General features: G+C 42.0%; 1 protein-coding gene across 1 annotated transcript; it reads left to right on the top strand.

Annotated features, from left to right (window-relative positions):
* Positions 1-27,675, top strand: TM4SF4 (transmembrane 4 L six family member 4). Its single transcript, XM_006063118.3, has 5 exons — positions 1-428; positions 1,136-1,225; positions 12,958-13,097; positions 22,628-22,817; positions 27,243-27,675. The coding sequence occupies exons 1-5, from the start codon at positions 255-257 to the stop codon at positions 27,258-27,260; spliced, it is 612 nt and encodes a 203-aa protein (XP_006063180.2). The 5' UTR covers positions 1-254; the 3' UTR covers positions 27,261-27,675.

Genomic DNA, 27,675 nt, shown 5'->3' with positions numbered 1-27,675 from the left:
GGGTGCGGGGGAAAAAAAAAGAGCTTCAGGTCAGGGAGAATATAAATGACCATCACCATTGAGGTTCTGTTACATTTGAGAAGCTGAAGCAACTCCCAGGACACAGCTCACAGGCTGATTTTGTTTCTCGGCTCCAAAATAAGAATTGATTTGAGGACAATTATTACGACTCTGCAGCCGATAACTTTGAAGAGAACCTGCGAGGAAGGCAGCTAGGGGGGCTTGATCGCACACCTACATCCTACATCTCCGGCATGTGCACTGGGAGCTGTGCCAAGTGCCTGGGGGGCACCCTCATCCCCCTGTCTGTGTTTGGCCTCCTCGCTAACATCCTGCTATTTTTCCCTGGAGGAAAAGTGATAGACAACAATGACCACCTTTCCGACGAAGTCTGGTATTTTGGAGGAATATTAGGAAGCGGAGTCTTGGTGAGTAAGGAAACCTTACTACCCCCAACGATTTTCATCCTATCTTTTTAAAATTGGGTACTTACTGAACAAGAAGACATTTAGTTGCTAACAAAAGCCCAAGAACTGCATGATGAAACGTTAAGTGCCTCAATTTTTTCCCTTCCTCATAGGGACCAAGGAATCCCCAGACTTAGGCTGGCAGCTCCCATGGGGCAGTAGACTTCCCTGAACCAAACTGAGTGCTACATAATTTATTTTAACAAGACAATGATAGGGTGTGGGGTTGTGGGGGGTTGGGGAGTGAATATACTTTTTCTAGTAAATTGACTGAAAACTACCAAGAGAAACAGGTGTCAGTGAATTCCTCTTCCAATTCTTTGGTAATGATTTCTTTATCCCTTATTTCCAACATAGACTAGGAACTTCTGGTTTAGAGAGAGAAAAACTCATGTTTCATGACAATTGAGGACAAGTTGTTTGCCCTTCTCCTAACCCACCATGTAAATGGAAACTCAGAGTGTCAGATCTTGATATATTGCCTCATTGGGTGTGCAGTTAGACCAAATAGAACCTAAATATTCCATAACACTCGTCTACCCACCAGCCAGACTCCATTAGCTGTTGGCCCCCAAGTCCCAGTTTGGAGATGAGGCTCCCCACACAGGCAGGCAGGCATGGGGCCCCCCTTCACGTGCCAAATCACAAGGTGTTTCTTTTGCTTGTAGATGATCTTCCCTGCCCTGGTGTTCCTGGGCCTGAAGAACAACGACTGCTGCGGGTGCTGTGGCAATGAGGGCTGCGGGAAGCGCTTTGCGGTGAGTGCCTGCGGGGGATGCGAGGGGGGACTCAGCCACCAGACCCGCTCCAGAGGGTCTGTGCTGGGCATTGAGGGGAGGAGTTACCAGCCCCAGGCAACTCTCTGGGGGCAGCTGGTACAGGGATAATGATGGAATTCTTGCTGGTGCAAAGTAACAGTAATCATAGATTTTTAAAACCATAGCCCTTCTACTTATAGAATATGAGTATCATTCAAAACCTTACAAACAGTCAGGGATATCAGAGCTGGAAAACTGCAGTGATGCCATAGAAAGAATGAAGGCTTGAGGACTTCCCTGGTGGTCCAGTGGTTAAGGTGTTGCGCTTTCAGTGCAGGTGGCATGGGTTAGATCCCTGGTCAGGAAACTAGGATCCTGAATGCAGCACAGCTTGGCCAAAAGAAAAAATTAAAAAAATAAAATTTTTTATTGCTAACTAAAAGTATAGCTTAATAAAGAAAAGACTGCAGGCTTGGAAGGCAGAGATGGAGGCTGTGACTGCCTCTGCTGCTGAGAAGCCCTGAGACCTTGGGCAAGTCAGTTCCTTCTCTGGCTCTGGGTTGCCTCGTCTGTAAAGGTGGGGCTGGGACAAGGATAACAGATGGTGACTTCTTCTCCTGGTAGCCCCATCTGCACCCCTGCCAGGATCACTGCCTCAGAGGCTCAGCACTTCCTTACCTCTACCTCAGTTTTGCCCCCAGCATTCTGTTTCCTTTTTTGTTTCCTGTAGCCATCCATCTTTAGTGAGCAAGCTACAGAAAATAGGCTTCACCATTCTAAGCTGGAGTGGGAAGGCTGGGAGTGGGGCTGAGTCCCATTTCCTCAACTGGGGTGCTCTTTGCCTCCCTCTGCCCATCTGTTAAGATGAGGAAGTTGGACTAACTCAGAATTTCCCAAGGACAGACAAGCTCTGCTGGCACACAGATTTGCTCTATCTTTCAATAATTATAGAAAGTTATTTTCTTTTAATTCTCCTTCAATCCTCTTAAGTCTATCAAGAAGACTCTTACTTTGATGGAAAAAAGTCTTTGCTATTTCTAATTCTCTGTAATCTCCCTAACAAGTCTCCAGCTCTAGGAATGTGAGAAACATTAACTAGAAATTCAATAATATTGTGTTTATGTGTGTTAATAATTCTAGCTTTTCATTCATAGAGGTGATATAAATGAATAAAATAGAGAGCTGATTTAAAGAAAAATATTGAGTTCAGATACACTGATGTGGCAAAAATGAAGAAGGCCAAGACAGAATTACTGGCTGGATGATGGGTAAACCAGCACCTATCTAATCTCCAAAGAGTCAGTTGTCCATCTAAAAGAACCCCAATGATAAATTATACATTCCTACCTTAATCACTTAAAGGGAAAGGTGTTGCAACTTGTCCCTAAACCTAATCATTTCTAACATTTTTTTTCTTATCCTTATCTCCTCATCTAGTCAACTAAAAAATATCTGTGCTGTGCTATGCTTAGTTGCTCAGTCATGTCCAACTCTTTGCAACCCCAAGGACTGTAGCCTGCCGGATTCCTCTGTCCATGGGGATTCTCCAGGCAAGAATACTGGAGTGGGTTGCCATGCCCTATTGAATACATGTGAAGAGCTGAGGCTGGTGCACTTTGAATACCATGATGCTTTTCCACTTGAGATCAAGGATCATTCAAAGAGAATGCTATCACTTTTCAAACACAATCAAGCATTGATTATTATAGCAACATTTAAAATTATTATTGACAAAGAGATGCAAAAATCAACCACAATGCATTTTATACAGTTATGTAATTTGATGCAAATTACAAACAATTATGTAATTTGATACATGTGATTTTAAAATTTTGTGTATTGTTGTTGCTGCTTAGTTACTAAGTTGTGTCCAACTCCTTTGCGAACCCAAAGACTATAGCCACAAGGCTCCTCTGTCCATGGGATTTTCCAGGCAATACTGGAGTGGGTTACCATTTCCTTTTCCAGGGGATCTTCCCAACCCAGGGATCAAATTCCCATCTCTTGCTTTGTGGGCGAATTCTTTACCACTAAGCCACTAGGGAAGCTCCAGTGTGTGTTATATATAATTATATTTTCATATATTTAATAATAAAGGAAAGAAGTAAATATGTAACTCATTTTCTCTCTGAAATCTAATCCCATTACACCTTGTGGATTTGGGGGGAATAAATCAGAGATGAGAATTTGAAAAAAAAAATGAGCAATTAAGGAAATTGGATGAATTACATAGAAATCTAACAGTTCATTCCCTGGTGCTGAGTAGAAGGCTGAACATCAGCCAGTACAAAACCAGGGTTTTTGTTTCATTTTTGTTGTTGTTGTTTGTTTCACACATAATCACAGTGAGAAGGGAAACAATATTCAAAGTACTGTGCAAAGCATGTTTTTAAATTAGATTTGTGTGAAATCCGAGAGGAAAGCAGAAAAATTATTAAGCACAGTTGAATATATACAATCTGAAACACTGGTCTGCTCAATGCAAATCATCTGACTGGGGTCCCTCACCTCTCAGTGGGGATCCGTTTTTGATGTAAGTTGAGTACGACTCCTTCCAGCCACTAGCTAACTGTTCACAAGGGCAAGTGCCCTTCAAAGGACCAGCTCGGCCACTTGGAAACCAAAGCACCAGCCACAGCCGCCCTGCACCAGGGGTGACCACTAAGTGACCAGCAGAAAGATTTCTTGTTTTGGGTTCATTTGTTTGTTAATCATCTGCCACAGTTTAAAAATAGATTTTGCATATACACAAAAGAAATCTAGATATCTTACTTCTTTTAAAAAACAAACAACAACAACAAAAAATAACCTGGTACTCCTGCACCTATATTTTGGCAAAAAAAAAAAACCCAGCAATCATTCTGCAATGCAGGAGACATGGGTTCAACCCCTGGCTTGGGAAGATCCTCTGGAGAAGGAAATGGCTAGCCACTACAGTATTCTTGCCTGGAAAATCTCATGGACTGAGGAGCCTGGTGGGTTATAATCCATGGGGTTGCAAGAGGCAGAAATGACTAAGCAACTAAACCACCACCACCTGGGCATTACTGAGCTCTTTGCCCACCCCAAAAGGCCACGGGGTTCATGTCCTTGCTTCAGATGTTTCCTTAATGTTCCAAGGCTCTGAAGCCATAGTCAGTTTTTAAAGAAAGGTATTTACAAACATGGAGGACGGCATGGCAATCCACTCCAGTATTCTTGCCTGGAGATTCCCCATAGACAGAGGAGCCTGGAGGGCTATAGAACATAGGGTCAGGAAGAGTCAGACTTAGCCTGCATGCATGCATTTACAAACATTTTGTCATACAAAAAGAAAAAAACCCTGCAGCATAATTTGATCGGTTCTATAATGCTAAAGATTTGAATTATTTTTCCAAAGGCTCACAATATTCCCTTCCAGGTGTATAAGGAACACTGGGCTTCTGAGTGCATCATGTAAGAAATCCTATTGGGTAGAAAGGCCTGTGAGGCAGGAACAAACTGGGCCAAGAGCTGCTGAGCCAAATCACGTGGCCGTCTTCATAGCTGTCTCTATCATTTGTTTCCTGGTCTGTCTCTCTCTTCTTTGTTCAGTCTTTCTGGAATATTCTTCAGAAATTAGCTGCATCATTCTCTTCTCTTTCCCTTGGGCAGTAAAACCAGGACGTAGGAATCAATAGTGGAAGCAGGATGTGATTGCTGTAGAGATAAAGCAAGACAATAAATAAGCTGGAAAAAAAAATTTTTTTTGAGGTTGCCTAGTTGATGGTTTCAGAGTGAAACTAAAAAATGAAGGCTAAACATTCTCTGAAGCAGAGCAAGACTGAAACCCTGTCCCTGAGATCTGCACTTTTTAAAATAAATTAGGGTAAATAAGCGGAGAAGGCAATGGCAACCCACTCCAGTACTCGTGCCTGGAAAATCCCATGGGCGGAGAAGCCTGGTAGGCTGCAGTCCATGGGGTCGCGAAGAGTCCGACACGATTGAGCAAATTCACTTTCACTTTTCACTTTCATGCATTGGAGGAGGAAATGGCAACCCACTCCAGTGTTCTTGCCTGGAGAATCCCAGGGACGGGGTACCCTGGTGGGCTGCCGTTTATGGGGTCGCACAGAGTCAGACACGACTGAAGCGACTTAGTAGCAGCAGCAGCAGCAGGGTAAATAAGAGCTGAGAAAAAGGAGCCCTGGGACAAAAGCTGCAAGAGGAGGGAGACTTTCAAACTGGGCTTTGAAAACCCTGGTCTGGGTGTGTGGCTAGGTCTCACCCTCCTGCTCCCAAACTAGAGGTGTCCTAGCAGCGGATCTATCCTCTAATACATTAAAAAAAAAAAAAAAAAATTGACCTCTCAGGGTCCAATGAGCTTCCCTAGTGGCTCAGCAATAAAGAATCCACCTACAATGCCGGAGACTCAGGTTCGATCCCTAGGTGTGGAAGATCTACTGGAGGGGGATATGACAACCCATTCCAGTACTCTTGCCTGGGAAACCGCATGGACAGAGGAGCTTGGGAGGCTACAGTCCATGGGGCCGCAAAGAGTCAGGTGCGACTGAGCATGTACACACAGGGTCCAATGAGACAGCTAATTCATTTTATCAATTCTTTCCTGTTAAGTATGTACTGTAATAAGAGCATTTAGAAAACCTTGACCTTAACTCGAGGAGTGTCTCTAATAATTGGCCTGATAAAGGAGATATTTTGGGGCAGACAGGAATTTCAGCATCCTGAAAGTATATCATGCAGATAAACGCCCACCCCACCCATAGGCAGGGCCAGAGAGTGCACCGACCAGTTCTGAAGGAAGATCTTGATCAGGTCATAAATCAATCTATTCGCTGGAAGTCAGCACTTCTCCCCGCGTCCGACTCGGCTCGCCAGCGCCCCCTAGGGACGCCTCCTGGTTGAGCACTTCTGACGTCAGTACTTTCTGAGGCCAAGAGAACTGCTGACAGCAGCCTCCGCATTCCTTATAAGGACCGCTAGTTTGAAGGGGATTTAAGAAAGCCCCTTCTTGTGAAATAATTATCATAAAAGAAGAAATGAAGTATGAAACCCTATTTCTTCTCTAAATGTTCTATGTTTCAAAATCCTCTGCTGTAAAATGGCCAATGCCAGTTGCTACCTTTCATAAAACCATGGCAAGGGCTGGGGGAAAAGGCTGTAAGCATTAGCTTCAGGGCAGAGGAGGGTAGTACCAAGTGCCTGGGGTACTGGGGACTCATAGAGCCTTCATAAATGCTTGTTGGATGAAGTAAATGAAGGGAGGATTTCAGGTCATTTCCGTACTCTATCAGGCTCAATTCTAACAATAGCTCTTTGAGGTAGACATTCCGTTTCTCATTTTATAAGTAAGGAAACTGAGGCTCTTGCAAGTTAAGTTTCTGACCACGGCAAACTCCCCCCCCCCCCCACCCCCCCACACCCAGTCTGTATTCCCAAGACTGAGTCAGAAAATACAGGAGGGCATTTGTGAAAAAATCTTCAAGTAATCTCTATGTATCGCCTTTCTGAAAGGAGACTTCATGCCCACCAGAGATGTTTCCCCAACATGTTGTCACTGCCCAAGCCTTGAAATATCCCGTCTCCTAAACCATCCACTTTTCCTCCCTTCTCAGTGCCCCCCGCCCCACCCCCACACCTCCTCCAGGTGCTTCGGCTGACAGAACACCCACAGGGGAGGGCAGAGCTGGGGTTGGACCACACCTCATCTGCCTCCAGAGTCTGATAAAGAGGGAGGTCTTAAACTGATACCTGGTGATTCGAGAGCATTCTCTTCCACTTCAAGGGAAGCATTTACAGCATATACATTAACGCATGCTTCTTTTGAAATGCAAACCGAAGGTGTGTGTTGAGCAACCAGAAGACAGCCTGTTTTCTTTTTCTCCCCAGAGCTAGGCTGTTTGTATTTGTGGAAGGTTAACATATGTGAGGCTATGACTATTAAAATTTTTATAATAAAGACATTTATCAAGTGATTGTTAATGTCATGGAAAATTCTTCAAATATTGGAAATAGGCAAGAGAGATCTCTGGGTATCCTCCCAGTGAAGTACTGTGCTGTGCTTAGTCGCTCAGTTGTGTCAGACTCTTTGTGACCCCATGGACCGTAGCCCACCATACTCCTCTGTCCATGGAACTCTCCAGGCAGGAATACTCGAGTGGGTTGCCATTCCTTCTTCCAGGGGATCTTCCCAACCCAGGGATCAAAGCCAGGTCTCCTGCATTGCAGACAGATTCTTTACCAGCTGAGCTACCAGAAAAGCCCCAGTGAAGTGCTAGGCATTATCTAATAGCCTACCCCACCAGGGGTTTATCTGATTTTCTATACATGTGTACCTTTGATTCCCGATTTACTATTGATTAGGCAATCTTACATGTTATGTTCTGGGAAAGAAAGTGAAAGTCATGTCTGTCTCTTTGTGACCCCATGGACTATACAGTCCATGGAATTCTCCAGGCCAAAATACTGGAGTGGTTGTCATGCCCTCCTCCAGGGGATTGTCCCAACTCAAGGATCAAACCCAGGTCTCCTGTATTGCAGGTGGATTCTTTACCAGCTGAGCCACAAGGGAAGCCCAAGAATATTGGAGTGGGTAGCCTATCCCTTCTCCAGTGGATCCACCTGACCCAGGAACCAAACCAGGGTCTCCTACATTGCAGGTGGATTCTTTACCAACCAACTGATCTATCAGGGAAGCCCATGTTCAGGGAGACCGGTAGTTATTCTTGAACCTTATTTTACAGAAGAAGAAATGGAGATCTTAGAAAGATAAACTTCCCAATGTCATGGGGGAAGAAACAGGAATCAAACCTAATCTGGGACTTCCCTGGTGGTCCAGTGGTTAAGACTGTACGCCTCCAATGCAGTGGGCACGAGATTGATCCCTGGTTTGGGAACTAAGATCCCACATATCTTGTCGGACAGCCAAAAAACAAAACCCAAATCTGTCTGCCTGTACCCTGTGCCCTTGGCCACTACACAATAGAGTCCCCCCTTTACTATTTATTAATTTAGAATAGGAAAAACATGTCCATAGTACAAAAACTACAAAGGAAGTCACACATTCCTGACTCTATAAAGTTTGGCAACGCCTTTCCTCAGAGGTTAGCAGTGTTCCCAATTATTGTGTCTCCTTCCAGAAATATTCCAGGCCTTTTGCCTGTTTACTTTTAAAAAGCATCAGTTTAGAGTGCCTGCTCCCTAACATATTCAACTTCACTTTCATAATTTCTCTTTTAACTTGAAAAATTTTGTATCATGTAACCCATGGTAAATGAAAGGTACTCTTTCTGATTTTAAGACATAACAGAATAGTAAATTAAGCAGTTTTTCAAGACTTCTAAACACGAGTTAAAACAAAGTGACATAAAATGTAGCTGGCTTCTCCATCCTGGAAAAGTAATGAAAAATTAATTGGAGAAACTTTTCAAATTTCGAGGTGAGATATGTCAAATGTGAATACAAAAACAGAACATACCGCCTGTAGCATTATTAAATTGTAACCTGATGGATTTTTTCTTCAGATAGTTTTGTAAAGAAATAAAACCGTATTGCTTCAATTGAGAATGACTGTGTAGCCATCCTCTGTTATACACTCCTGCCTCCTGAGAGTAATCATAATCATGAAATCAGTACAGACCATATTCATCTATTGTTTTTAACTTTTACTACCCAAAATCAATCTTCCAAATTTTCTAGACTGTACTGTCCAATGCAGGAGCCACTATCCACATGTGGCTATTGAACATATAGAAGGTAGCCAGTCTAAACTGAGATGTACCATAGGTAGAAAACACACACCAGATCCCAAAGAACTGGTACAAAATATAAAATATCTCAGTAGTTTTTTTATTGATTATCTATTGAATTGATAATATGTTGAGTATGCGAGTTAAAGAAAGCATATTATTAAAATTAATCTCACCTTTTTCAAACCTTTTAAGTGGTGGTTATAGGAAAATTTTAAATTATGAATACGGCTTGCATTAGTTTCCATTTGGACACTGTTGGTCAGAGGTGCTTACCAGGGGGACTCTTTGGTAAAGCGGAAATATCTCATTGATGTTTTATATTAACCTGGTTTTGCATGTACTCAGACTTGCCTAAAATGAGGACTGTTTGCAAGTGGACTCACATTTTGTGTCTGTAAACATTGGCCTGTTGAAATGTTCCAGGAATGATATCTAAAATCCTCTCCTCCTCCCACACAGCAGGAATAGCACAAGATAGGTTTCTCCTCTCCCTTCCAGCCACTGGATGATGAAATCCTGAGTTGTTTTAATTGAAGGGACCTTCTAGAACTACCCACCCCTTTCTTCTGTATACCACCGAAAGCTGAGGCCGGGCAGGTGGGGGCCTGGGTGCGGCCGAGAAGGCTAGACCCCTGGTCCCCTTAGACTTCCAAACTGCCTTCCTGGAAAAGCCTTCTTCCTTTTCTATTATAGCAATTTTAGATGCGCTTTCATTCTCAACAGTTAATAGTTTCATGATTCCTGACTCAAGACCAGGAAAAAGAGGAAAAAGATATTTTTTCCTTATCTGTTGTTTTATTTCTGTGAGGGAATCAATGTCACTCAAAGAGAAATTTGCAAATGACAAATCTGATCTGTTGCTAAGGGCATCTGACGCTAGTGGCAGTGTGCCGCGCGCGTGTGTGTGTGTGTGTGTGTGTGTGTATGTGTGTGTGATTTGAAGAAGTAGCAGGTACAAGACACTGGACTGGGAGGGAGACTCCAGTTCTTTTTTTTTTGAAGTATAGTCGCTGTACAATATTAAATAAGTTACAGGAGTATAATACAGTGATTCACAATTGTTAAAGGTTATACTCCATTTATAATTATCATAGAATATTGGTTCTATGCCCCGTGTTGTCCAATATATCCTCATAACATATTTTATACCTAATAGTTTGTACCTCTTATCCTCCACCTCTATGTTGCCTCTCCCCCTGAGCCTCCAGTCTTAGTCTAGCTTGGCCACCTTCTAGATGTGTGACTTGAGAAAGTGACAAGAGCATGGCCTTTGGAACCAAATGACCGTGGACGAATCCCAGTCCCACCACTTCACTTTTTGTTTGACTCAGAACTATTAGCTTAATTTCTACTAGTCTCAGTTTCCTGTCTGGAAAACCTAGATAATCACACCCACCTCACAGGTTTGTTGAAAAGATTAAATGAGATAATGCATCTAAGATTCTAATAGAATGAAGGCATTTTTACTAGTCAGAAAATTAGATGATTGCACTAGAAGGTTTTTGAGATCTTTTCATGAAAATATAAGAATATTCAACCCTTTAAATAAATGGAAATTTTGGCTTTTGAAGACTTCAAGCAATTTTAAGATGAGAGACTATGTATTTGTAGATGTTGCGCTGTGATGAGAGTAGATACATTTCAGGGTCCTGGGGCTAGGAGATACTGATGCCAAACTCTTGGCCTCTGTGGACTGGCACTAAATTGGAGCAGCATCTCCCAAAGTGTGTTGTTGCAAGGACTCATGAGAAAAAGGTTATAGTCTCCTATGAGATCAGAAAACTCTGCAAATTACCATGTATGTGTGCGTACTAAGTCGCCTCAGTTGTGTCTGACTCTTTGGACGGTAGCCCACCATAGCCCACTTATGGATGGTAGCCCACCAGGCCTCTCTCTCCATGGGATTCTCCAGGCAAGAATACTGGAATGGGTTTCCATGCTCTACTTGAGGGGCTCTTCCTGACCTAGAGACTGAAACCACGTCTCTTATGTCTCTTGCATTGGTGGGCAGGTTCTTTACCACTAGTGCCACCTGGGAAGCTTGCAAATTACCATATATACCCAAACATAAACTAGGGAAAAAATAAGCTTTATTGCTTTGCTAGGCCAAAGGGGACACAGCAGGCTTGTGCTCTGAAAAACTGTGTGTTCCAACCCAGGAGGATTTGGTGAGGTTTTATAGCAATGGTTCAAGAGCAGTGCTGCTGATAAGCATCAGGGTGTGTGCAGGGCCTGCACTTCTTTAATCTGGTCTCAGGTGGTCTCCTGATGAGTTTCTTGAAGTTATCAAACCGTGATTTTCTCTGAAATGCAGAATGCTAACATCTTCCATTTGTTGAGGGTCTTAATTCTGTAAAGAGCCCAAAGATATTGCTATGTGTTTCCCTTGAAACAGAGCCAGGACCCTGCCCCAAGGCTGCACTATTGTTTCTTGGCCATTCCTCCCTTGTCTCTGCATCTTCTTTCTTCCTTTATTAGCAACTGTTTGAATCTGCCTTTTGGGATTCTGAGAAGGTCATGGAGACTGCAGTATGTTCCCTACAAATAAGAAACAGGGGACATGGAAAGGCTTCCATGCCCAGGAGTCCCATAGGGTCCTGTTGAGTTTTTATATGAAGGAGAAAATGGTCAGTTCTACAGGCACGAGAAGTCAGATATGGCCCATGGAACCAGAGTTCAGTCTTGGAAAGTTGCATTCAAAGTATATTAATACATAATATGATATATGATATGAATATGAATCCAAGCTAAATAGATTACATAGATTCCAGTTGCTTAGGCACAATTAGATCCTCTCTACCCTCTAACCCCACCCTCAAACCCTCAAACATGCACTGTGAAAAGACTGATACTAAAACAAGGAACAGGAAAAAGGAAAAAGTATCTGACATTTAACTTATGTTACCATGTCTAATTTAGGTAGGCTTTATCATGCACATTTTATAGATGAGAAGCTAAGACCCTGAGGCTACATTCATTATGCAGATTCATCACACAGGGAAAAGTAGCATGCTGAGATTTGAGCTTGATCTGCTGACTTTTAAACTCTGGTGCTTTGCACTACACCTTCATGGCCCAATGCAATGGAGGTGATAATTTTTCATCTCTAATTTCAAAATTGTTAATGTTTCCAAGCTACTCTCTAATTACTATTTAGAATGGAGATTGCATCTCTATGCCTAAATTTTTTCATCTCTGAGAGGGGGTTAGCTTAGATGGGCTCCAAGATTGTTTCTGTATTTTATATTCTATAGTCTATCTTGATTTTATAATTTGAAAAAAAGGCACTAGTACAATCCATTTTTCACTAATTAATCTGTTATATAAAAATATTTAAAAGAGCTGAAATTGTTGGGCTTGTATAACCCAAAGGAGAGAAAACTTGTAGCAGGTAGAAGGGGTGGAGAGATGTCAAACAGAAAATATTTTTGTGTAAAATATAAAATACCTTCAGATATTTTAAAGATTGCTACCTGATGGAAGAGAAGTTGGACTTAATCCCTTTTTGAACTCAAGGGATGTAATTAGGATTGATGAGGAAATATCCTAGATTTCTACCCTTTCTCATAAGCAAAACCTGCCTGCCATATGAGGTCCCATTATGACTTAGACTCAGCAAGATGACTGGACCAGAAAACTTAAGATCACTTCCCATTTTAAGAGTCTTTGATTCTATAATAGACTGGGCTTCCATATTAACCCTGTGAAGGACAGTCTATTTTTAACAAAGTTAAAAACTCTGCCTCAAAGGTATAAAACCATAACTAGCACATGAGTCCTCAATGAATAGGAGAAAAATATATGGGGATGGGGGTAGATAAGGGAACATGAGACATCAAAATTCATTCTAGGAGACTCCACAGGCCCCATTTCCCGTAAAGACTGGCTTCTACCCCAGAACTTCCTCATATTCATCACATCAATGATTGGACAGTCAGGAGTGTTGTGTTTAATCTCTGAACACCTTAAGAACCCCACGTGGTCTCTCTCCTTCTCTTTCAGATGTTCACCTCCACAATATTTGCAGTGATTGGAGTCCTGGGTGCTGGATACTCCTTTATTGTTTCAGCCGTCTCAATCAACAAAGGTCCAAAATGTTTCATAAGCCAAAACAGCACATGGGGCTACCCCTTCCAGGACGGGTAAGGTACACCCTGCAATACCAACGTGTCACCACAGTGGGCACCAGGGGGTACATGCCCAAGGAGGACACGGTATAAGGTCCTCCATCGTCACTTACAAGCTTCAGGAATTTGCTCCTTTGAGGCAGAGCTGCAGTTGTGCAGTGAAGTTCCACAAGATCTCACCTCTCAGTGATCTTGTGATAGACACCAGGAGAAGTAAAAAAAGAAGGCACCTCATCTGTTCCATCCCTGGGTCGGGAAGATCCCCTGGAGGAGGGCATGGCAACTCATTCCAGTATTCTTACCTGGAGAATCCCACAGACAGAGGAGCCTGGTGCCTTACAGTCCATAGGGTCACAAAGAGTCAGACACAACTGAAGCAACTTAGCACTTACTCACTAAGCTGTCCTGAGGGAGGAGGTTGGCATATCACCACTTGCACTCAAACATTTATTAGCATCAACACTAGGCAACTTATACCATTAATAAACAGAGAGCTTTGTTTGAAAATCTTATAATAGAAAATGAGAATGATTACTCAAACAGAGCTCAAAGGCCTTCACTGGTATTCATAAACAGGGCGTAAAGACCTTCACTGATAGTCTGCATGATAAATACTTAAACAATCTTTTAAGGTGCAAATTTACTGAAAACATTGTAGGTTCATCATGAGAGTTAATGTTAATAGCATTCATTAAAGTAACACTTCATATTTTCAGGTACTTTGTAAAGAATTTTTTAAACAAATGAATTTATAATTTAATCTGCACAACAACCTCAAGAAGTGTGACTTCCCCCCGAAAGGCAGGCTGAATAAGTGTGATGTGTTTCACGTCTCTCAGTAGGGGGCAGAGACCAGGTACAAACTCCTGTCTTCTAACTTTGGGTCTTAGTCTTTTTATATTACACATTCTTCTGCCCCTACCTAGACTGCACCGCTCAAGGCAGTAGACAGTTGCTGTATGTGTCTACTTAAACTTAAGTTCCAATAAATGAAATAAAGCTTAAAATTCCTCAATCACACTAACCATATTTTAAGCACTCAGTAACTGCAGATGGCTATTATTGACCATATTGAACACTGCAGAGGTGGGGCATTCCCATTAGATAGGGTTACATTAGACTCTAACTTCCAAGAGGGCTGAGATGGCCTCTGTCTCATTCATCACTACAACCTCTCTGTCTGGCACAGGGACTGACATATCTAGGGAGTCAGAAACTAGAGTTGTTGGGTTTTCCTGCACACAGAGGATGGGCCCATGCCTAAAAAAAAAAACCTATAGGACATCAATTCATTAAGTCAAATCCCTAGTTATGGATGTATATGAGAGGTTACAGAATCTCTGGAGCAGGCTCCAGGCAGAGGAGATGGAGGAGGCTGGTTCTTATGACCTGAGGTCTCAGTTTGTCCACAAGGATTTCACATAAAATATCCCCACCCTTCTCTGTAGTTACAAGCCCTCTAAGGGCTTGAGGCAGAGGCAGAGCTGCTTATCCTTATAGTGCATGTAGCAATTGCCATGAGTGTTTATGTTGCTGTGGCAAGTCCTGTCCTCTTACAGAGGACCGCTGTGGGCTTGACTTGCTTGAGTGTAGCATTCAGAAGGCATGAGGCTGAGCCATCTCCTGAGGTCCTTCCATGGATGGAGCCCTCCTTCCGACCCAGGGGCATACCTACAAAGCTACACATTACACCTCCTTTCAAGGATCCTTCTCCTAGTATTTCTATGGACAGCGTTTATCCTATAATTTGAACAGTACTCCCCTTGATGGATCGAAAAACAATTAGAATACATCTATGTCCAAAACAAAGGAGAGAGAAAGAAATACAAGAGATGCCAAGTTACACCCCAAGGCAGTACAGTGGTTTCATATTGTTCTGACACCCTCATACCCAGCTTGGGGTGGGCTGGCACTGATGTTCCAGCTCAGGACAGAGACAGCTGGTCTATGGGTCTCCACAGGAAATAGCAGCTTGGGAGAAGGACAGGAAACCACTTTCCTGTTTTTCTCTCTTTTTTTTTTAATTGGAGTATAGTTGATTTACAACATTGTGTTAATTTCTGCTGCGCATGCTAAGTCACTTCAGTTGTGTCCAACTCTTTGTGACCCCGTGGACTGTAGCCCACCAGGTTCCTCTGTCCATGGGATTCTCCAGGCAAGGATACTGGAGTGGGTTGTCATTCCCTTCTCCAGGGGGATCTTCCTGACCCAGGGATCTATTCCACGCCTCTAACGTCTCCTGCATTGATAGTTGGGTTCTTGACCACTAGCGCCACCTGGGATGCCCCAATTTTTGCTGTATAGCAAAGTGATTCAGTTTAACATATATATATATATATATATATATATATATATATATACACACACACACACATTCTTTTTCATATTCTTTTCCATTCTGGATTCTTTGGTAGCTCAGATGGTAAAGAATTTGCCTGCAATGAGGAGACCTAGGTTCAATCCCTGGGTCAGGAAGAACCCCTGGAGAAGGGAATGGCAAAATAATAAAAACAGAATAAACTGTGCAGAAAAGCAGGAACACTTCAGAATTCTCCCACTCATTCCCTTTTTGCCAAAAGGTTTTGATAGTTATCAAAAGGGAGAAAGGTTTGTGTCCTCACACATTTGCGTAGTAGCTTCAAACTATAATATGATTAAAAATGGCTGCATTCGGATTTATTATAAAATCATACATACTATACACTCTGCAGCTGATTTATAAGATAGAATGATTTTGATTATTCGTGCTCTTTCCCATCAGGCCCTGACTGTAGGATTTAACCCCACATAAAATGCAGGTCCACCCTTGGTGTGAAATATGCCACGATTGCTACAGAAGGGCTTTCAGGAGGATGGGTCCAGCATGCGTCTCACCACACCCTCTGCCACCCGGCAGGCTTTCCTCAGCATCCATTCTCCCCTACATCCCGCGTCTTTCCTCCTTTATGGCCTTATCTCCTGCAACCAGCTCCAAACCTTCCTTCCAGCTGCAGAGGCTCATTTCAAGTTTCTTATAACAACCCTCGAACCTTGTGTTGCCTAGTATTTTCAGTCAAAGTGGGAGGGGGTAGTGGGGTGAATCGGGAGATCGCGATTGACATATACACACTACTATGTAAAAAACAGGTAACTAATGAGAACCTACTGTGTAGCACAGGAAACTACTCAACACTCTGTGGTGACCTAAATGGGAAGGAAATCCCATTAAAAAAAGAGGGGATATATGTATATGTACAGCTGATTCACTCTGCTGTACTGCAGAAACTGACACACTGTATAAAGCAACTATACTACCATAAAAAAAAAATAGTAAAACAATAAAACATTAAAAAAAGGAAAGAAAGTGCTTCCACCCACAATGTTTCATTTCAGCCTCACAAAAAGCTCTCCTTCAGAGGTGATTTAGCAGAGGTCCAAAGACGACAAATGACTTGCCCAAGGGAATACTATTCTTAATGATGGAAGCTCCAGTCCAAGTTTTCTGACTTCAGGTCACAATGCTTTTTCAACACTGTACTGATTACACTGTCTGATTTTTGTAGAGTCCATTTTGAAAAGCCCAGGGGCCTCTGTCTCCAATCATTTTTTCTATCCCATGGATTCATCCATTGGATCCCAGTGTGGAGGCATCAGAGGAGTTATGGTAGCTGCACGTGTAACACACATACACAGCTACTTATTGAGTGGGAAGGAATAATCACGTGTATGAGACCAGAGGAAAGGACTCAGGACAGCTTCCCTCATCACCCAATGGCAGCAGCAGAACCTTCCCTTCTCCTCTCCTTCCTCCTCCACCTCCTCCTCCTTCTGATAATTAAAGTCCAAGTGTTTTTGCATGCATTATTTCACTTTATCTTCCTAATAAATCTCAGAAGACTTTTTTATCCCTAGAGTAGAAAAAATATAGTTAAAATGTTAACTTGCCTGGGGCTCCACAGCTAGTAATTAGTAGAAGAATTTAAAAACAAAAGCACCTGATGGGACCTCACTTTTTGCTGAAATCTGTCTCAAATATGGAGCAGAGGAGGACAGACCTGGTCCCCTGCCCCAGTGAGCACATGGTAAGTTAGGGTGTTAAGAGGGAACGGACCTGCCAAAAGGGCGAAATGAAGTTGCGCAAGGGAAACTTCTTGGAGGAGGTGACAGGGGATGATCTTGGAAGATGTGCAGAAGCGTGTCTTTTGGAGGGGAGGGGAAACAGGTTTCGAGCAGAGAGACGAGAAAGTCCTGAGGCTGCTTTGCAAAGGTTCCATGTGCTCATAGAATGTCAGATCACTGAGTGGCCAGAAGCTCAGGGTGAATGTTGAGGGGGGAGCAGAGGGACGCCACAGGAGTGGGTGATGGAGACACAGGTAGACCTTCAAGACATTGGAGGACAGCAGAGGACTTCAAGCAGGATAAGCCATGGCCACTTGGGAGTTTTAGAAGGATCATGATGTAGTGATGTGGAGGATGAAAAAAAGGGCTCCATAACTGACAGAGAGAGCACATCAGGAGGTTGGAGGAACAATCCAGATAAGATTCTGAGCATCTCTAAGGCAGTGGAACTGGGGCTTAAAAGGGGAGAGATTTCAGAGACTGTCTGAGATGGAATCATCAGGATTAGGAATGAGAAGAAAGAGAGAAGGTTATCAAGCTGGACTTTGAGGTTTCCAGCTTGGGGCACAAAATTCAAGGCTCTTCAAGAGTACAGAATTTAGTTCTGTTTTCCTTAGAAGTGCCTGTTGTTGATCATATTAAAGGAACAAAGGCAGTTAACTTTTTCGGTCATGGGAACCATACTGAAGAAGCATCCTAGAAGGAAAAAGAAACCTGGGACATTTTAAGATACGCCCTCCTGGCTTCCTTTGAAGTAGGACCTCCTCCCATCCAAGGTCTTCCTTTCTGAGACAATTGGCCAATCTACCTTGACCCTGAGCTGCTGAAAGGGAAGCAGCTGGCACAGGGCATGCAAACAGCTGCGGGAGGGAATGCAGGAGGCCAGGCCAAGGACAGTCAGCAGTGGGGGCGGGACAGGGGACACCGCCAAGCACAGCACTGCCAGCTCAGGCTGCAGCCCTCCCTGTTCCCTGAGGATGGAGTTCAGGGGTGAGGAGAGTGCTCTCTCACCAGGCACAGAGCTGAAACCATTCAGCGTTCTGCCTGGACGTCCAGTTACGACCATCTGCAGCTGCTCTTCGTGATTACTTCTTAGCAAGGAACTGCTGTGAACACACTCCCCAGAGCAGAAAGTCACATAGATGGGGTGAGATGGGATTGCAACAAAGTGTTTCCAGCTTTCATGAAGCAGGATAGCCCCAAAGATGTTAAGATGATGCTTTGCCCTTGACCTGACCAGACTTTGGGTCCAGTCCCATCCTTGTGGTATGATCTTGGCAATCACACCTCTTAGCTCTTTCTCTGTGAAATGGGGTGACAGTAAGATCTACCTCACAGGTTCAGGCAAGAATGAAATAACATGATGTACATAATGTAGCACTTGCTAAAAGTTCAACCTTACTATTCATTTTTATGAATATAAAAAATTCATTACCATGAATGGAATGTATTATGATGCATTAGAACTTTCTAAAATGTTATGTTTTTATAATAATTTTGTGATTAATTTCTGTCTTTTCAACCAGCCTCATGAGGGTTCAAAGAGAATAATCTCTTTATGATGTTATGTTGTTGTTCAGTCACTAAGTTATGTCTGAGTTTTTGTCACTCCATGGACTGTAGCCCGCCAGGCTCCTCTGTCCATGGGATTCTCCAGGCAAGAATACTGGAGTGTGTTGCCATTTCCTGCTCCCATGGATCTTCCCAACCCAGATATTGAACCTATGTCTCCTGCATTGGCAGGCAGATTCTTTACCACTGAGCCACCAGGGAAGCCCTTATTATGGTACAGGGAAGCCTTGATTGACATACTGCTAGAGATACTATACATACTATTAAAGATATATAGATCAAATTTCATGAATAAATCATATTTTAATTATTCTAAAGGAGTGACATTACTCAAATACAGGGCATGTGTGTAATGATTAAGAGCAATGGCTTTGGAAGATCAAAGTCAGGCATTTACATTCCCTAGCCTCAGCTTCTTTTTTATTTAACACTTTGTAAATATTTAATGTCTTTTTTTTTAGTAGTACATTTTCCATAACCAAAGTATAGTTGATGTACAACATTGTATAAGTTACTGGTGTACAATGTAGAGATTTGTAATTTTAAAGGTTATACTCATTTATAGTTATTATAATTCCCCGTGTTGTCCAATATAGCCTGTAGCTGATTTTATGCCTAATTGTTTGTACCCCTTAATGTCCTCCCCCTATGTTGCCCCTCCCCACTCAACTTCTCAATCTGTGTATATGTTCATTCACTCAGTGACTATTTCCTGGGGGGCAACTGTATGCCAGGCATTGTTCAAGGAAAGTAGTACCTCCTTGTAGGATTGGGAGGAATGGTGGAACACAGCTGGCCCAGTGCCTGGTATAACATACACCAGGAAAGCTGCTCATTTATTGAACACTCCCTGTGGTAGAACCGGGGACAGAGATGAGAGACAGAGGTATGGGACATGGTCTCTACCCCTGTGGGTGTATAGTCACAAAGAGAAGACAGACAAATAGAGGACAGCTCGAGGTCCCAGGCTCTCCGTACAGAGGAAACCCAGAGAGTTGAGAAGCACAGAAGGGGTGCCACAGCCAGCTGAGGTCACGAGGAGAGTCAAGGGGTCTAGGAGAGAGGAAGTGGCACCTATTATCCAGGCAAAGCACCTGGGCTCCCCTGCTCCTTCCCTCAGCAGCCTTTGCTGCTGGTAAGAAGTGAGTTGTACGAAATCCATGGTGTTGACTCTGAGGTTGATGGAATTACTGCTCAGTTGGGGCTTCCTTCACAAATGATAGGATTCAGGGAGTTTAAACTGTCTCAGATCTCTTCGATTCACAGAATGTGGGAGTATGATTAGCCTCCAGATCCACGAAAAATTAGGGAGCCCTTTCACCTGAGGTTGGAGGGCTGGAAGCAGCAATCATTTCAGGGATCTGAGACTCTCAGAACCTGAGAGTTTGGGGGTAAAGGAAAAGGGCCTGTGGAACAACTATCCGTGAGGGTTTGTAAGGGGTGATACAGCTGCTGGAGTGAAACTGAAAGGATCTCTCCAGCCAAACTCAGTCCTTGCTTCCTAGCTTCCCCGTTGGGTGTTTCACCAATCTTACCACCAGAGGGCACTGTCATCCCACCACTGGACAAACCCTTTCCACGAGGGCAGGAACTCAGGATTGACAATTAACTTCATTTTAGGATCTTTTCTTTATAAAAATGTGACTGGAATATATTGCCTTTTATTACCTCTTATAATCATCAAGTTGAAAAATGGTAAAGATAAGAGAGACTGCATGGGAAAAGGCAGAAAAGAAAAATGGGTGTTTTAAAAATAACATACTCAAGTCTTACCTAGCAATACATAAGGTATATTACTGAATGTTCAGAGTTGTGCAGTTGTTCTCAGCCCATTTTATAGATGAAGAAACTAATGGTAAGGGCAGGGGTCAGGGGGTGTTAGGTGACTTGTGTGAGGAATACACAGCCAGGAAGAGGAATACTTGAATTCAAACTCAGGTCCGTCTGAATTCAAAATACCAGTCTTTTGCCTTTAGGCCATGCTACTCAGCTTTAAGCAAAGTAATTAACAATATTAGGGTTTATTGAGCACTTACTATCTACTAGGCACGGTTCTAAGTGCTTTACTACTGTTAACTCATTTAATCCTTACTTTAATCCTTATTTAACCCTATGATTTGATAGATATTGTTATTCCCACTTTACAGAGAGAGTGAGCCAGTGAGCAGCCAGGACTGTATTCTTGTGGGAAGGTGAATCAATGCAATATGCAGTGCTTTATCTTTAAATCAAGAATGGCTCATTCTTCCCTTTATCCCTTCTGGATAAAGGAAACGTCTTCCATCATTTCAAAGATTTTTCAAAATCTTAACACAAAATATATCTCAAATTAGTGTGTACTGATACGCTGGAGAAACCGTCAGAGACAGATGGTCAAAAAGATCTAAAAACGATGAGATGGGTGTTCCTTTAGTAGCCAGATAGTTTTCTACAGAGACCGTGAAGAGAGAGTGGATCCTAAAGCAAAAGGGAAAAACCAATTTGGGACTCTAAGAATGTGAGAAGGAATTATAATACTGCAGAAATTTTATCCCTTTACCCTCATTTTTGTCTTTTAAACATACTTCACATTTCTCCTTCAAGGCACAATGCCTTTGATATTGCAGTGGACTCTTAATAATATATATATAATATTATATTTTAATATATAATATTAAATGTATAATATAATATGTTTTAATTTGTATATATATTATATATACTATATATAATATACTATATATTATTTTATAAATATATTATAATTTCTCCTATTCCAAAGTTTTTATAAAATATGTAATAAGGCAGCAGATTATTTCTTTCTTCTAGTTAATTAAACCTTTTTGCAGGTAGAATCCATATATTGTCACAAAAATACAGCTGAGTCAGTTCACAGTTTGACTGGAAGTAGGCCTCAAAAGAATCAAGCCCTTCCCTTTAACTATATGACACGACTGTACTTTCCATGGCTTCAGAGGGCCACTAGAGGTGACAGGTCATTTGTCAGAAGTTCAAAGGGTCCCTGCGGACAATAGTAGGATAAAGGCCGTGGACATTTGTAAGATTGTTCTCCTGGCGTGTCTTAATTTTCATGGCCCCTTAATACATATTCGATTTGCCCATCTGCCTGGTCAGCTCACAAAAATCACTCTGTCACTCAGTAACTGTGTGAGCTGGGTAAGTCACTTAACCCCTCTGTGCCTCAGTGTTCCCATTTGTGAAGCGGGAGAAAAGAACCATGAAGTCTCCATGAGAAATAAATGAGTGGATATGTGTGAAACATTCAGAAGAGGGTCCAGCACATAGTCAGATCAGATCAGTCGCTCAGTCATGTCCGACTCTTTGCGACTCCATGAATCGCAGCACGCCAGGCCTCCCTGTCCCTCACCAACTCCCGGAGTTCACTCAGACTCACATCCATCGAGTCAGTGATGCCATCCAGCCATCTCATCCTCTGTCGTCCCCTTCTCCTCCTGCCCTCAATCCCTCCCAGCAGCAGAGTCTTTTCCCATGAGTCAACTCTTCGCATGAGGTGGCCAAAGTACTGGAGTTTCAGCTTTAGCATCATTCCTTCCAAAGAAATCCCAGGGCTGATCTTCAGAATGGACTGGTTGGATCTCCTTGCAGTCCAAGGGACTCTCAAGAGTCTTCTCCAACACCACAGTTCAAAAGCATCAATTCTTCGGCGCTCAGCCTTCTCCAGCACATAGTAGATACTCAATAAAATTGTTAGGTATTGCATTTAAACGTGTTGTTATTATGGGATTCTTTTTCTTAGGAATCTTAGGTCTTGGATAGATAGTGCTGCAAAAGAAAAATCACTGTGGTGACTTTCTAGCCTAGGGGATTGCATACTTTTTAACCAGTGTCTCTTTTCTCTCCCATGTCCTTGACAGAGATTACCTCGGGGACTCTAACTTATGGAGCAGGTGCCAAAAGCCTAGTGACGTGGTTCCCTGGAATCTGACTCTCTTCTCCATCCTGCTGATCATAGGAGCAGTTCAGATAATTATCTGTGCCATCCAGGTGATCAACGGCCTCCTAGGGACCCTGTGTGGAGACTGCCAGTGTTGTGGCTGCTGTGGGGTAAGCTGAGGTCTTTGGTCAAGACAGGCCACCAGTGCAAATGGGACAAGGGGGTGGAAAGAGTGGCGGCTGCTGGATCTCCAACCAGGCTGGAAGGTCCAGGCAGCTCCTCTCTCAGCCAAGGGAAACTCTGCTGTCTATGAAGCTATTAATAGCATTCCTAGGCTTAGGCTGACCACAGTTTCAGTCTTACCAGCACCTGACCATAGTTCTGAAGGCAAAGGACTCCACACACATATAGAAGTTTATGATAATGTCTACATGAAGATTCTCAGGAAGTGGACATCTGTTATAGGAAGACACATCACGTCTGTTCCCAAATGTTCTCTTTCCTAACTCGATCTACACTAACTTGATCTACACAGTGTGTTAAATTTGTCAAGTAATACATGAAGGATATTTTCTTCCCCTTGGAAAAGATATGGAGGAGAAAAATTATTCTTACGTGCAAGAAATAGTGGAAATCATTAGGGATTTCCTCTCCAAATATGACTGTAAATTATCAACACTATGAAAAATAAACCTATGGACAGTAAACCAAGGTGATTATTTCAACTACTGAATAAGCCAGATCAGGAAATTATTTCATACACATGAAGTGATTTTTAAACACAGATTAAAGTATGAGGAAAAAATTAAATAGGACTCAAGTGTTGGGGACTTCCCTGGCAGTCTAGTGGTTGCTGCTGCTGCTGCTGCTAAGTCACTTCAGTCGTGTCCGACTCTGTGCAACCCCATAGATGGCAGCCCTCCAGGCCCTGCCGTCCCTGGGATTCTCCAGGCAAGAACACTGGAGTGGGTTGCCATTTCCTTCTCCAATGCATGAAAGTGAAAAGTGAAAGTGAAGTCACTCAGTCGTGTCCGACCCTTAGCATGGACTGCAGCCTACCAGGCTCCTCCGTCCGTGGGATTTTCCAGGCAAGACTCTGAAATTCCACCGCAGGAAGCACAAGTCTGATTCCCAGTCAGGGAAGTATCACACGATCCTGCATGCGATGTGTTGTGGCAATAAAAAAAAAAAAAAAAAAATAGGTTAGCTAGAACTTCAGAGTTCCCTTATTGGGGAATTATGTAAACAAGTATAAATAAAGGTCTATCTACTTAATATAATATCACACCCAAATTAAAAATGATCTAAATAATTTCTTCAAATAATTCTTATAAGCAATATATGTATATAAGTCAACAGTTGTGTGTGTGTGTGCACAGAAATCTAGGGAGGTGTTCAGTTAGGAAATCTATGCCCTGGCCTTGTCTTTCACCCACCAATTTCTTCAGTTATGTGATTCTTATATATCCTCCCAGAGTTTTGTTGTTACTGCTTTCATTTCCTGTACCTTAAAAGGATATTTTTCAAAACTGTAATAATACTGAAAATGCTTATAATGTTATTTAAAAAGAGCAATATACAAAAAATATATACAGAAGACACAATTATATAAATTTTAAAAATCAATATTCTAAATGGGAAAAGAATCTAAAAAAGAATAGTACGTGTATATGTATAACTGAATCACCTTGCTATACACCTGAGACTAAGACAACATTGTAAATCAACTATTTGTGTGGTTACTGAGTCGCTCAGTCTTGTCCAACTCTTTGCGACCCCATGGACTGCAGTCCACCAGGCTTCTCCTCCATGGGATTCTCCAGGCAAGAATACAGGAATGGGTAGCCATGCCCTCCTCCAGGGGATCTTCCCAACCCAGGGATCGAACCCAGGTCTTTGGCATTGCATGCAGATTCTTTACCAACTGAGCCACCAGGGAAGCCCGACTATACTATACTTCAATATAAAATAAAATTTTAAAAATAAATAAAATAAATGAAAACTCAAACACAATGAGTAGAAAAAAGACCTAAAGGAAATCCAACCAAAATGTTTAATGATAATTATTTGTAAGTAAGAAGACTTTGACTTTTTTTCTTCCTTCTAGCTTATATTATTCAAAAATGTTTACAATCATATATTTTGAAATATAAAACTATAAATAAAAACTTCTCCCCAAAGTCAAGAGTAAAATGCATATATTAAAAATAAATTTCCCTGACTATTGGATTTTTGTTCTATAAACTTTCAGTTCTATGGTGTTGTATTTAAATTTTTTGGTCTTGAAACACAATTGGGGAGAAAAGAAAACTACCAGTTAGAAATCCATCAAAATTATTTTTATGGTAGTGGTTAACAGTATTGTGCATTTGAATTTTGTAATTCGTCCAACAAGAATGCAAGCTTGCTATATCAGCTAATTCATTTCAAACACTGATATTTGTTTTTCTGCTTTCACGGAAGAAGTTACATTTTTTTAGTTAGGTAGCAAATTTTCATTGCAAGTATAATTGGAAATACAACTGTTCTTCTAATGGAAGATAGCAGTTTACTAAATCTGATGATTATCTATAAGTTAAAAACATACCCACAGATCATCAAGCTAAGTGAAATAAATCAGACAGAGAAAGATAAATATGATATCACTTACATGTGGAGTCTAAAAAACACAACTATTGAACATAACAAAAAAGAAGCAGACTCACAGATACAGAGAACAAACTGGGGGTTGGCGGTGGGCAATACAGGGGTGGGGAATGGGAGGCACAAGCTCTTCAGTGTAAGGTAGGCTGCAACACAGGGAGTATAGCCAATGTTTTGTAATAATTGTAAATGGAAGGTAACCTTTAAAATTGTATGTGTACCTGTGGCGGATTCATTTTGATATTTGGCAAATCTAATACAGTTATGTTAAGTTTAAAAATAAAATAAAATTAAAATAAAATAAAATAAAAATTCTTAAAATTAAAAATTACAAAACAAAAAAACACACCCATAGTTGTAGTCAGTTGACTCTTAAGTGACTGTCATCTACTCAGACTCCATATTTTAGCAATTTTAATGAATAAATCACCTGATAGTGAAAAGAAAGCTGCTGAACACTCTAGCTGGCACTGGAGAATCACAGAGAATGGATGTACATCACCAGAATTCCCTTCCCTCCTTCCTGCTCCATCTTTTTACTTGGATAACTTCAAATCTATGTAAAATTTTAAAAAACAATACAATGAACACCTGCGCCTTTTCGCCTAGATCCACAGACTGTTAACATTTGCTTGCTCTCTGTCTGTACCATTGGAAAGTAATTCACAGACATCATGAAACCTTACTACTAAAATTTCAGTACACACAAGAGCTACATTGGAGGGGGAAAAACAAAACAGTGGTCTGCTGAGAATTCCTGTTTTGTGGGCAGCTCCCCTTCTGTACAGCTGGTTGGGGTCCCTCCCACAGGAGGACATGGGGGAGTGTTGGGCTCCCAGTTAATCACTCACTTACTGAGTGAGCTGAGCAAGCTGCCTAGCTTCTAGAAGCTTCGTTCTCCCAGCCGCCTCCTGCCGAACTTCCATAAAGAGGGTGCAGATAGACATCCATCCTTTTAGACAAGAAGTATTTATTGAGAGGCCCCTGGCCTGGCACAGTGCTTACATGAGGTAATAGGTGGAAACATGCTTCAAAATACAAGCTATTGAATGCCAGCTGTGTGGTCTTGGCCAAGTTGGTTGCCCTCAACTGTGTCTTTGCCTATAAAATGTGATTGTTAAACCTACTTCCTAAGGTGCTGAGTGAGTGTCTAACCTGGGGTGATCAATGTGCATCCAAGTCAGGACTTCTTTGGTGGTCGAGTGGTTAAGACTCTGTGCCACAGCAGGGGTCCAGGGTTCAATTCCTGGTTGGTAAACTAAGATCTCACATGCCACGTGGCACAGCAGGAAAAAGAAAAAATGCATCCATGTCAGTAACTAGAAGGCTCAGTACACTGTACTGTTATTTCCTTAAGAGGATGGAAATCTGTGTAGCAGCCTAAGTTCAAGAAAAGGAACACAGTTTCTGGGTTCCACCTCCTAGGGTTCTCTACTTATTAATTCCTGGCTTCTCTATTTATTAACAATGGCTTCAGATACATCACTTGAGCCCTCAGTTCCACTCATTAAAAATGAATTTTAATAATAAAGTGAAGCTTCCACACTTCTAGCCTAAACATAGGTAAGTGACAAAGATCTGAACTAAAGTCAGAAGAGTATAGAAAACATTCACTAAGTCACCAATAAGGGCAGGAGTAATCAAGACTAAGGGGGGCTTCCCAGGTGGTGCAGTGGTAAAGAATCCCCCACCCAGTGCAGGAAATACAGAAGAAGTAGGTTCAATCCCTGAGTCAGGAAGATCCCTGGAGAAGGAAATGGTATCACACTCCAGTATTCTTGCCTGGGAAATCCCATGGAGAGAGGAGCCTGGTGGGCTACAGTCCATGGGGTCACAAAGAGTCGGACACGACTGAGCACACAAACAAATTAAGACTACGAGGGGTGATGGGGAGGGGAAAGTACACACACACACACAAATGATGTAATTAATTAATTTTTTCTGTCTTCTAGGGAGATGGGCCAGTCTAAACCTCCACGATGAGCTGTTGTAAATTGATGGCGTGTGAGAAGATATATTAAACTTAATTCTTCCCTTCTTGGAGTTGCCAGTTCCTACCTGCTTCCTAACTGACAAAGCTTAGGCAGGCCAGAGTTATTTCTTCTCCTTTCCAACCAGCTCAGTTCAACTTAGAATTTTATGTTAGTTTCAGATAAAAAAAATAGTTTGACCACTTAAGGAATATTTATGAATCTTTCCAATTAGCTTCCTTTTATAATTGAAGAACAGGTTCAAAGCAAATGTTTCATAATTTTTTCTCTAAGAATGAAAAATGTATAAGAACACATGTACTGCTGCACTGCTTCTTTGTATATAGAGATGTTAATATCTTTGGAAGTTTTACAGAACTCAAAGGAGTAAATCACATTAAAAATGAGAAGCTAA

Source organism: Bubalus bubalis, chromosome 1 (assembly GCF_019923935.1).
Source record: "Bubalus bubalis isolate 160015118507 breed Murrah chromosome 1, NDDB_SH_1, whole genome shotgun sequence".
NCBI lineage: Eukaryota > Metazoa > Chordata > Mammalia > Artiodactyla > Bovidae > Bubalus > Bubalus bubalis.
The sequence above is the reverse complement of the archived record's forward strand: the minus strand, read 5'-3'. Positions and strand labels throughout refer to the sequence as shown.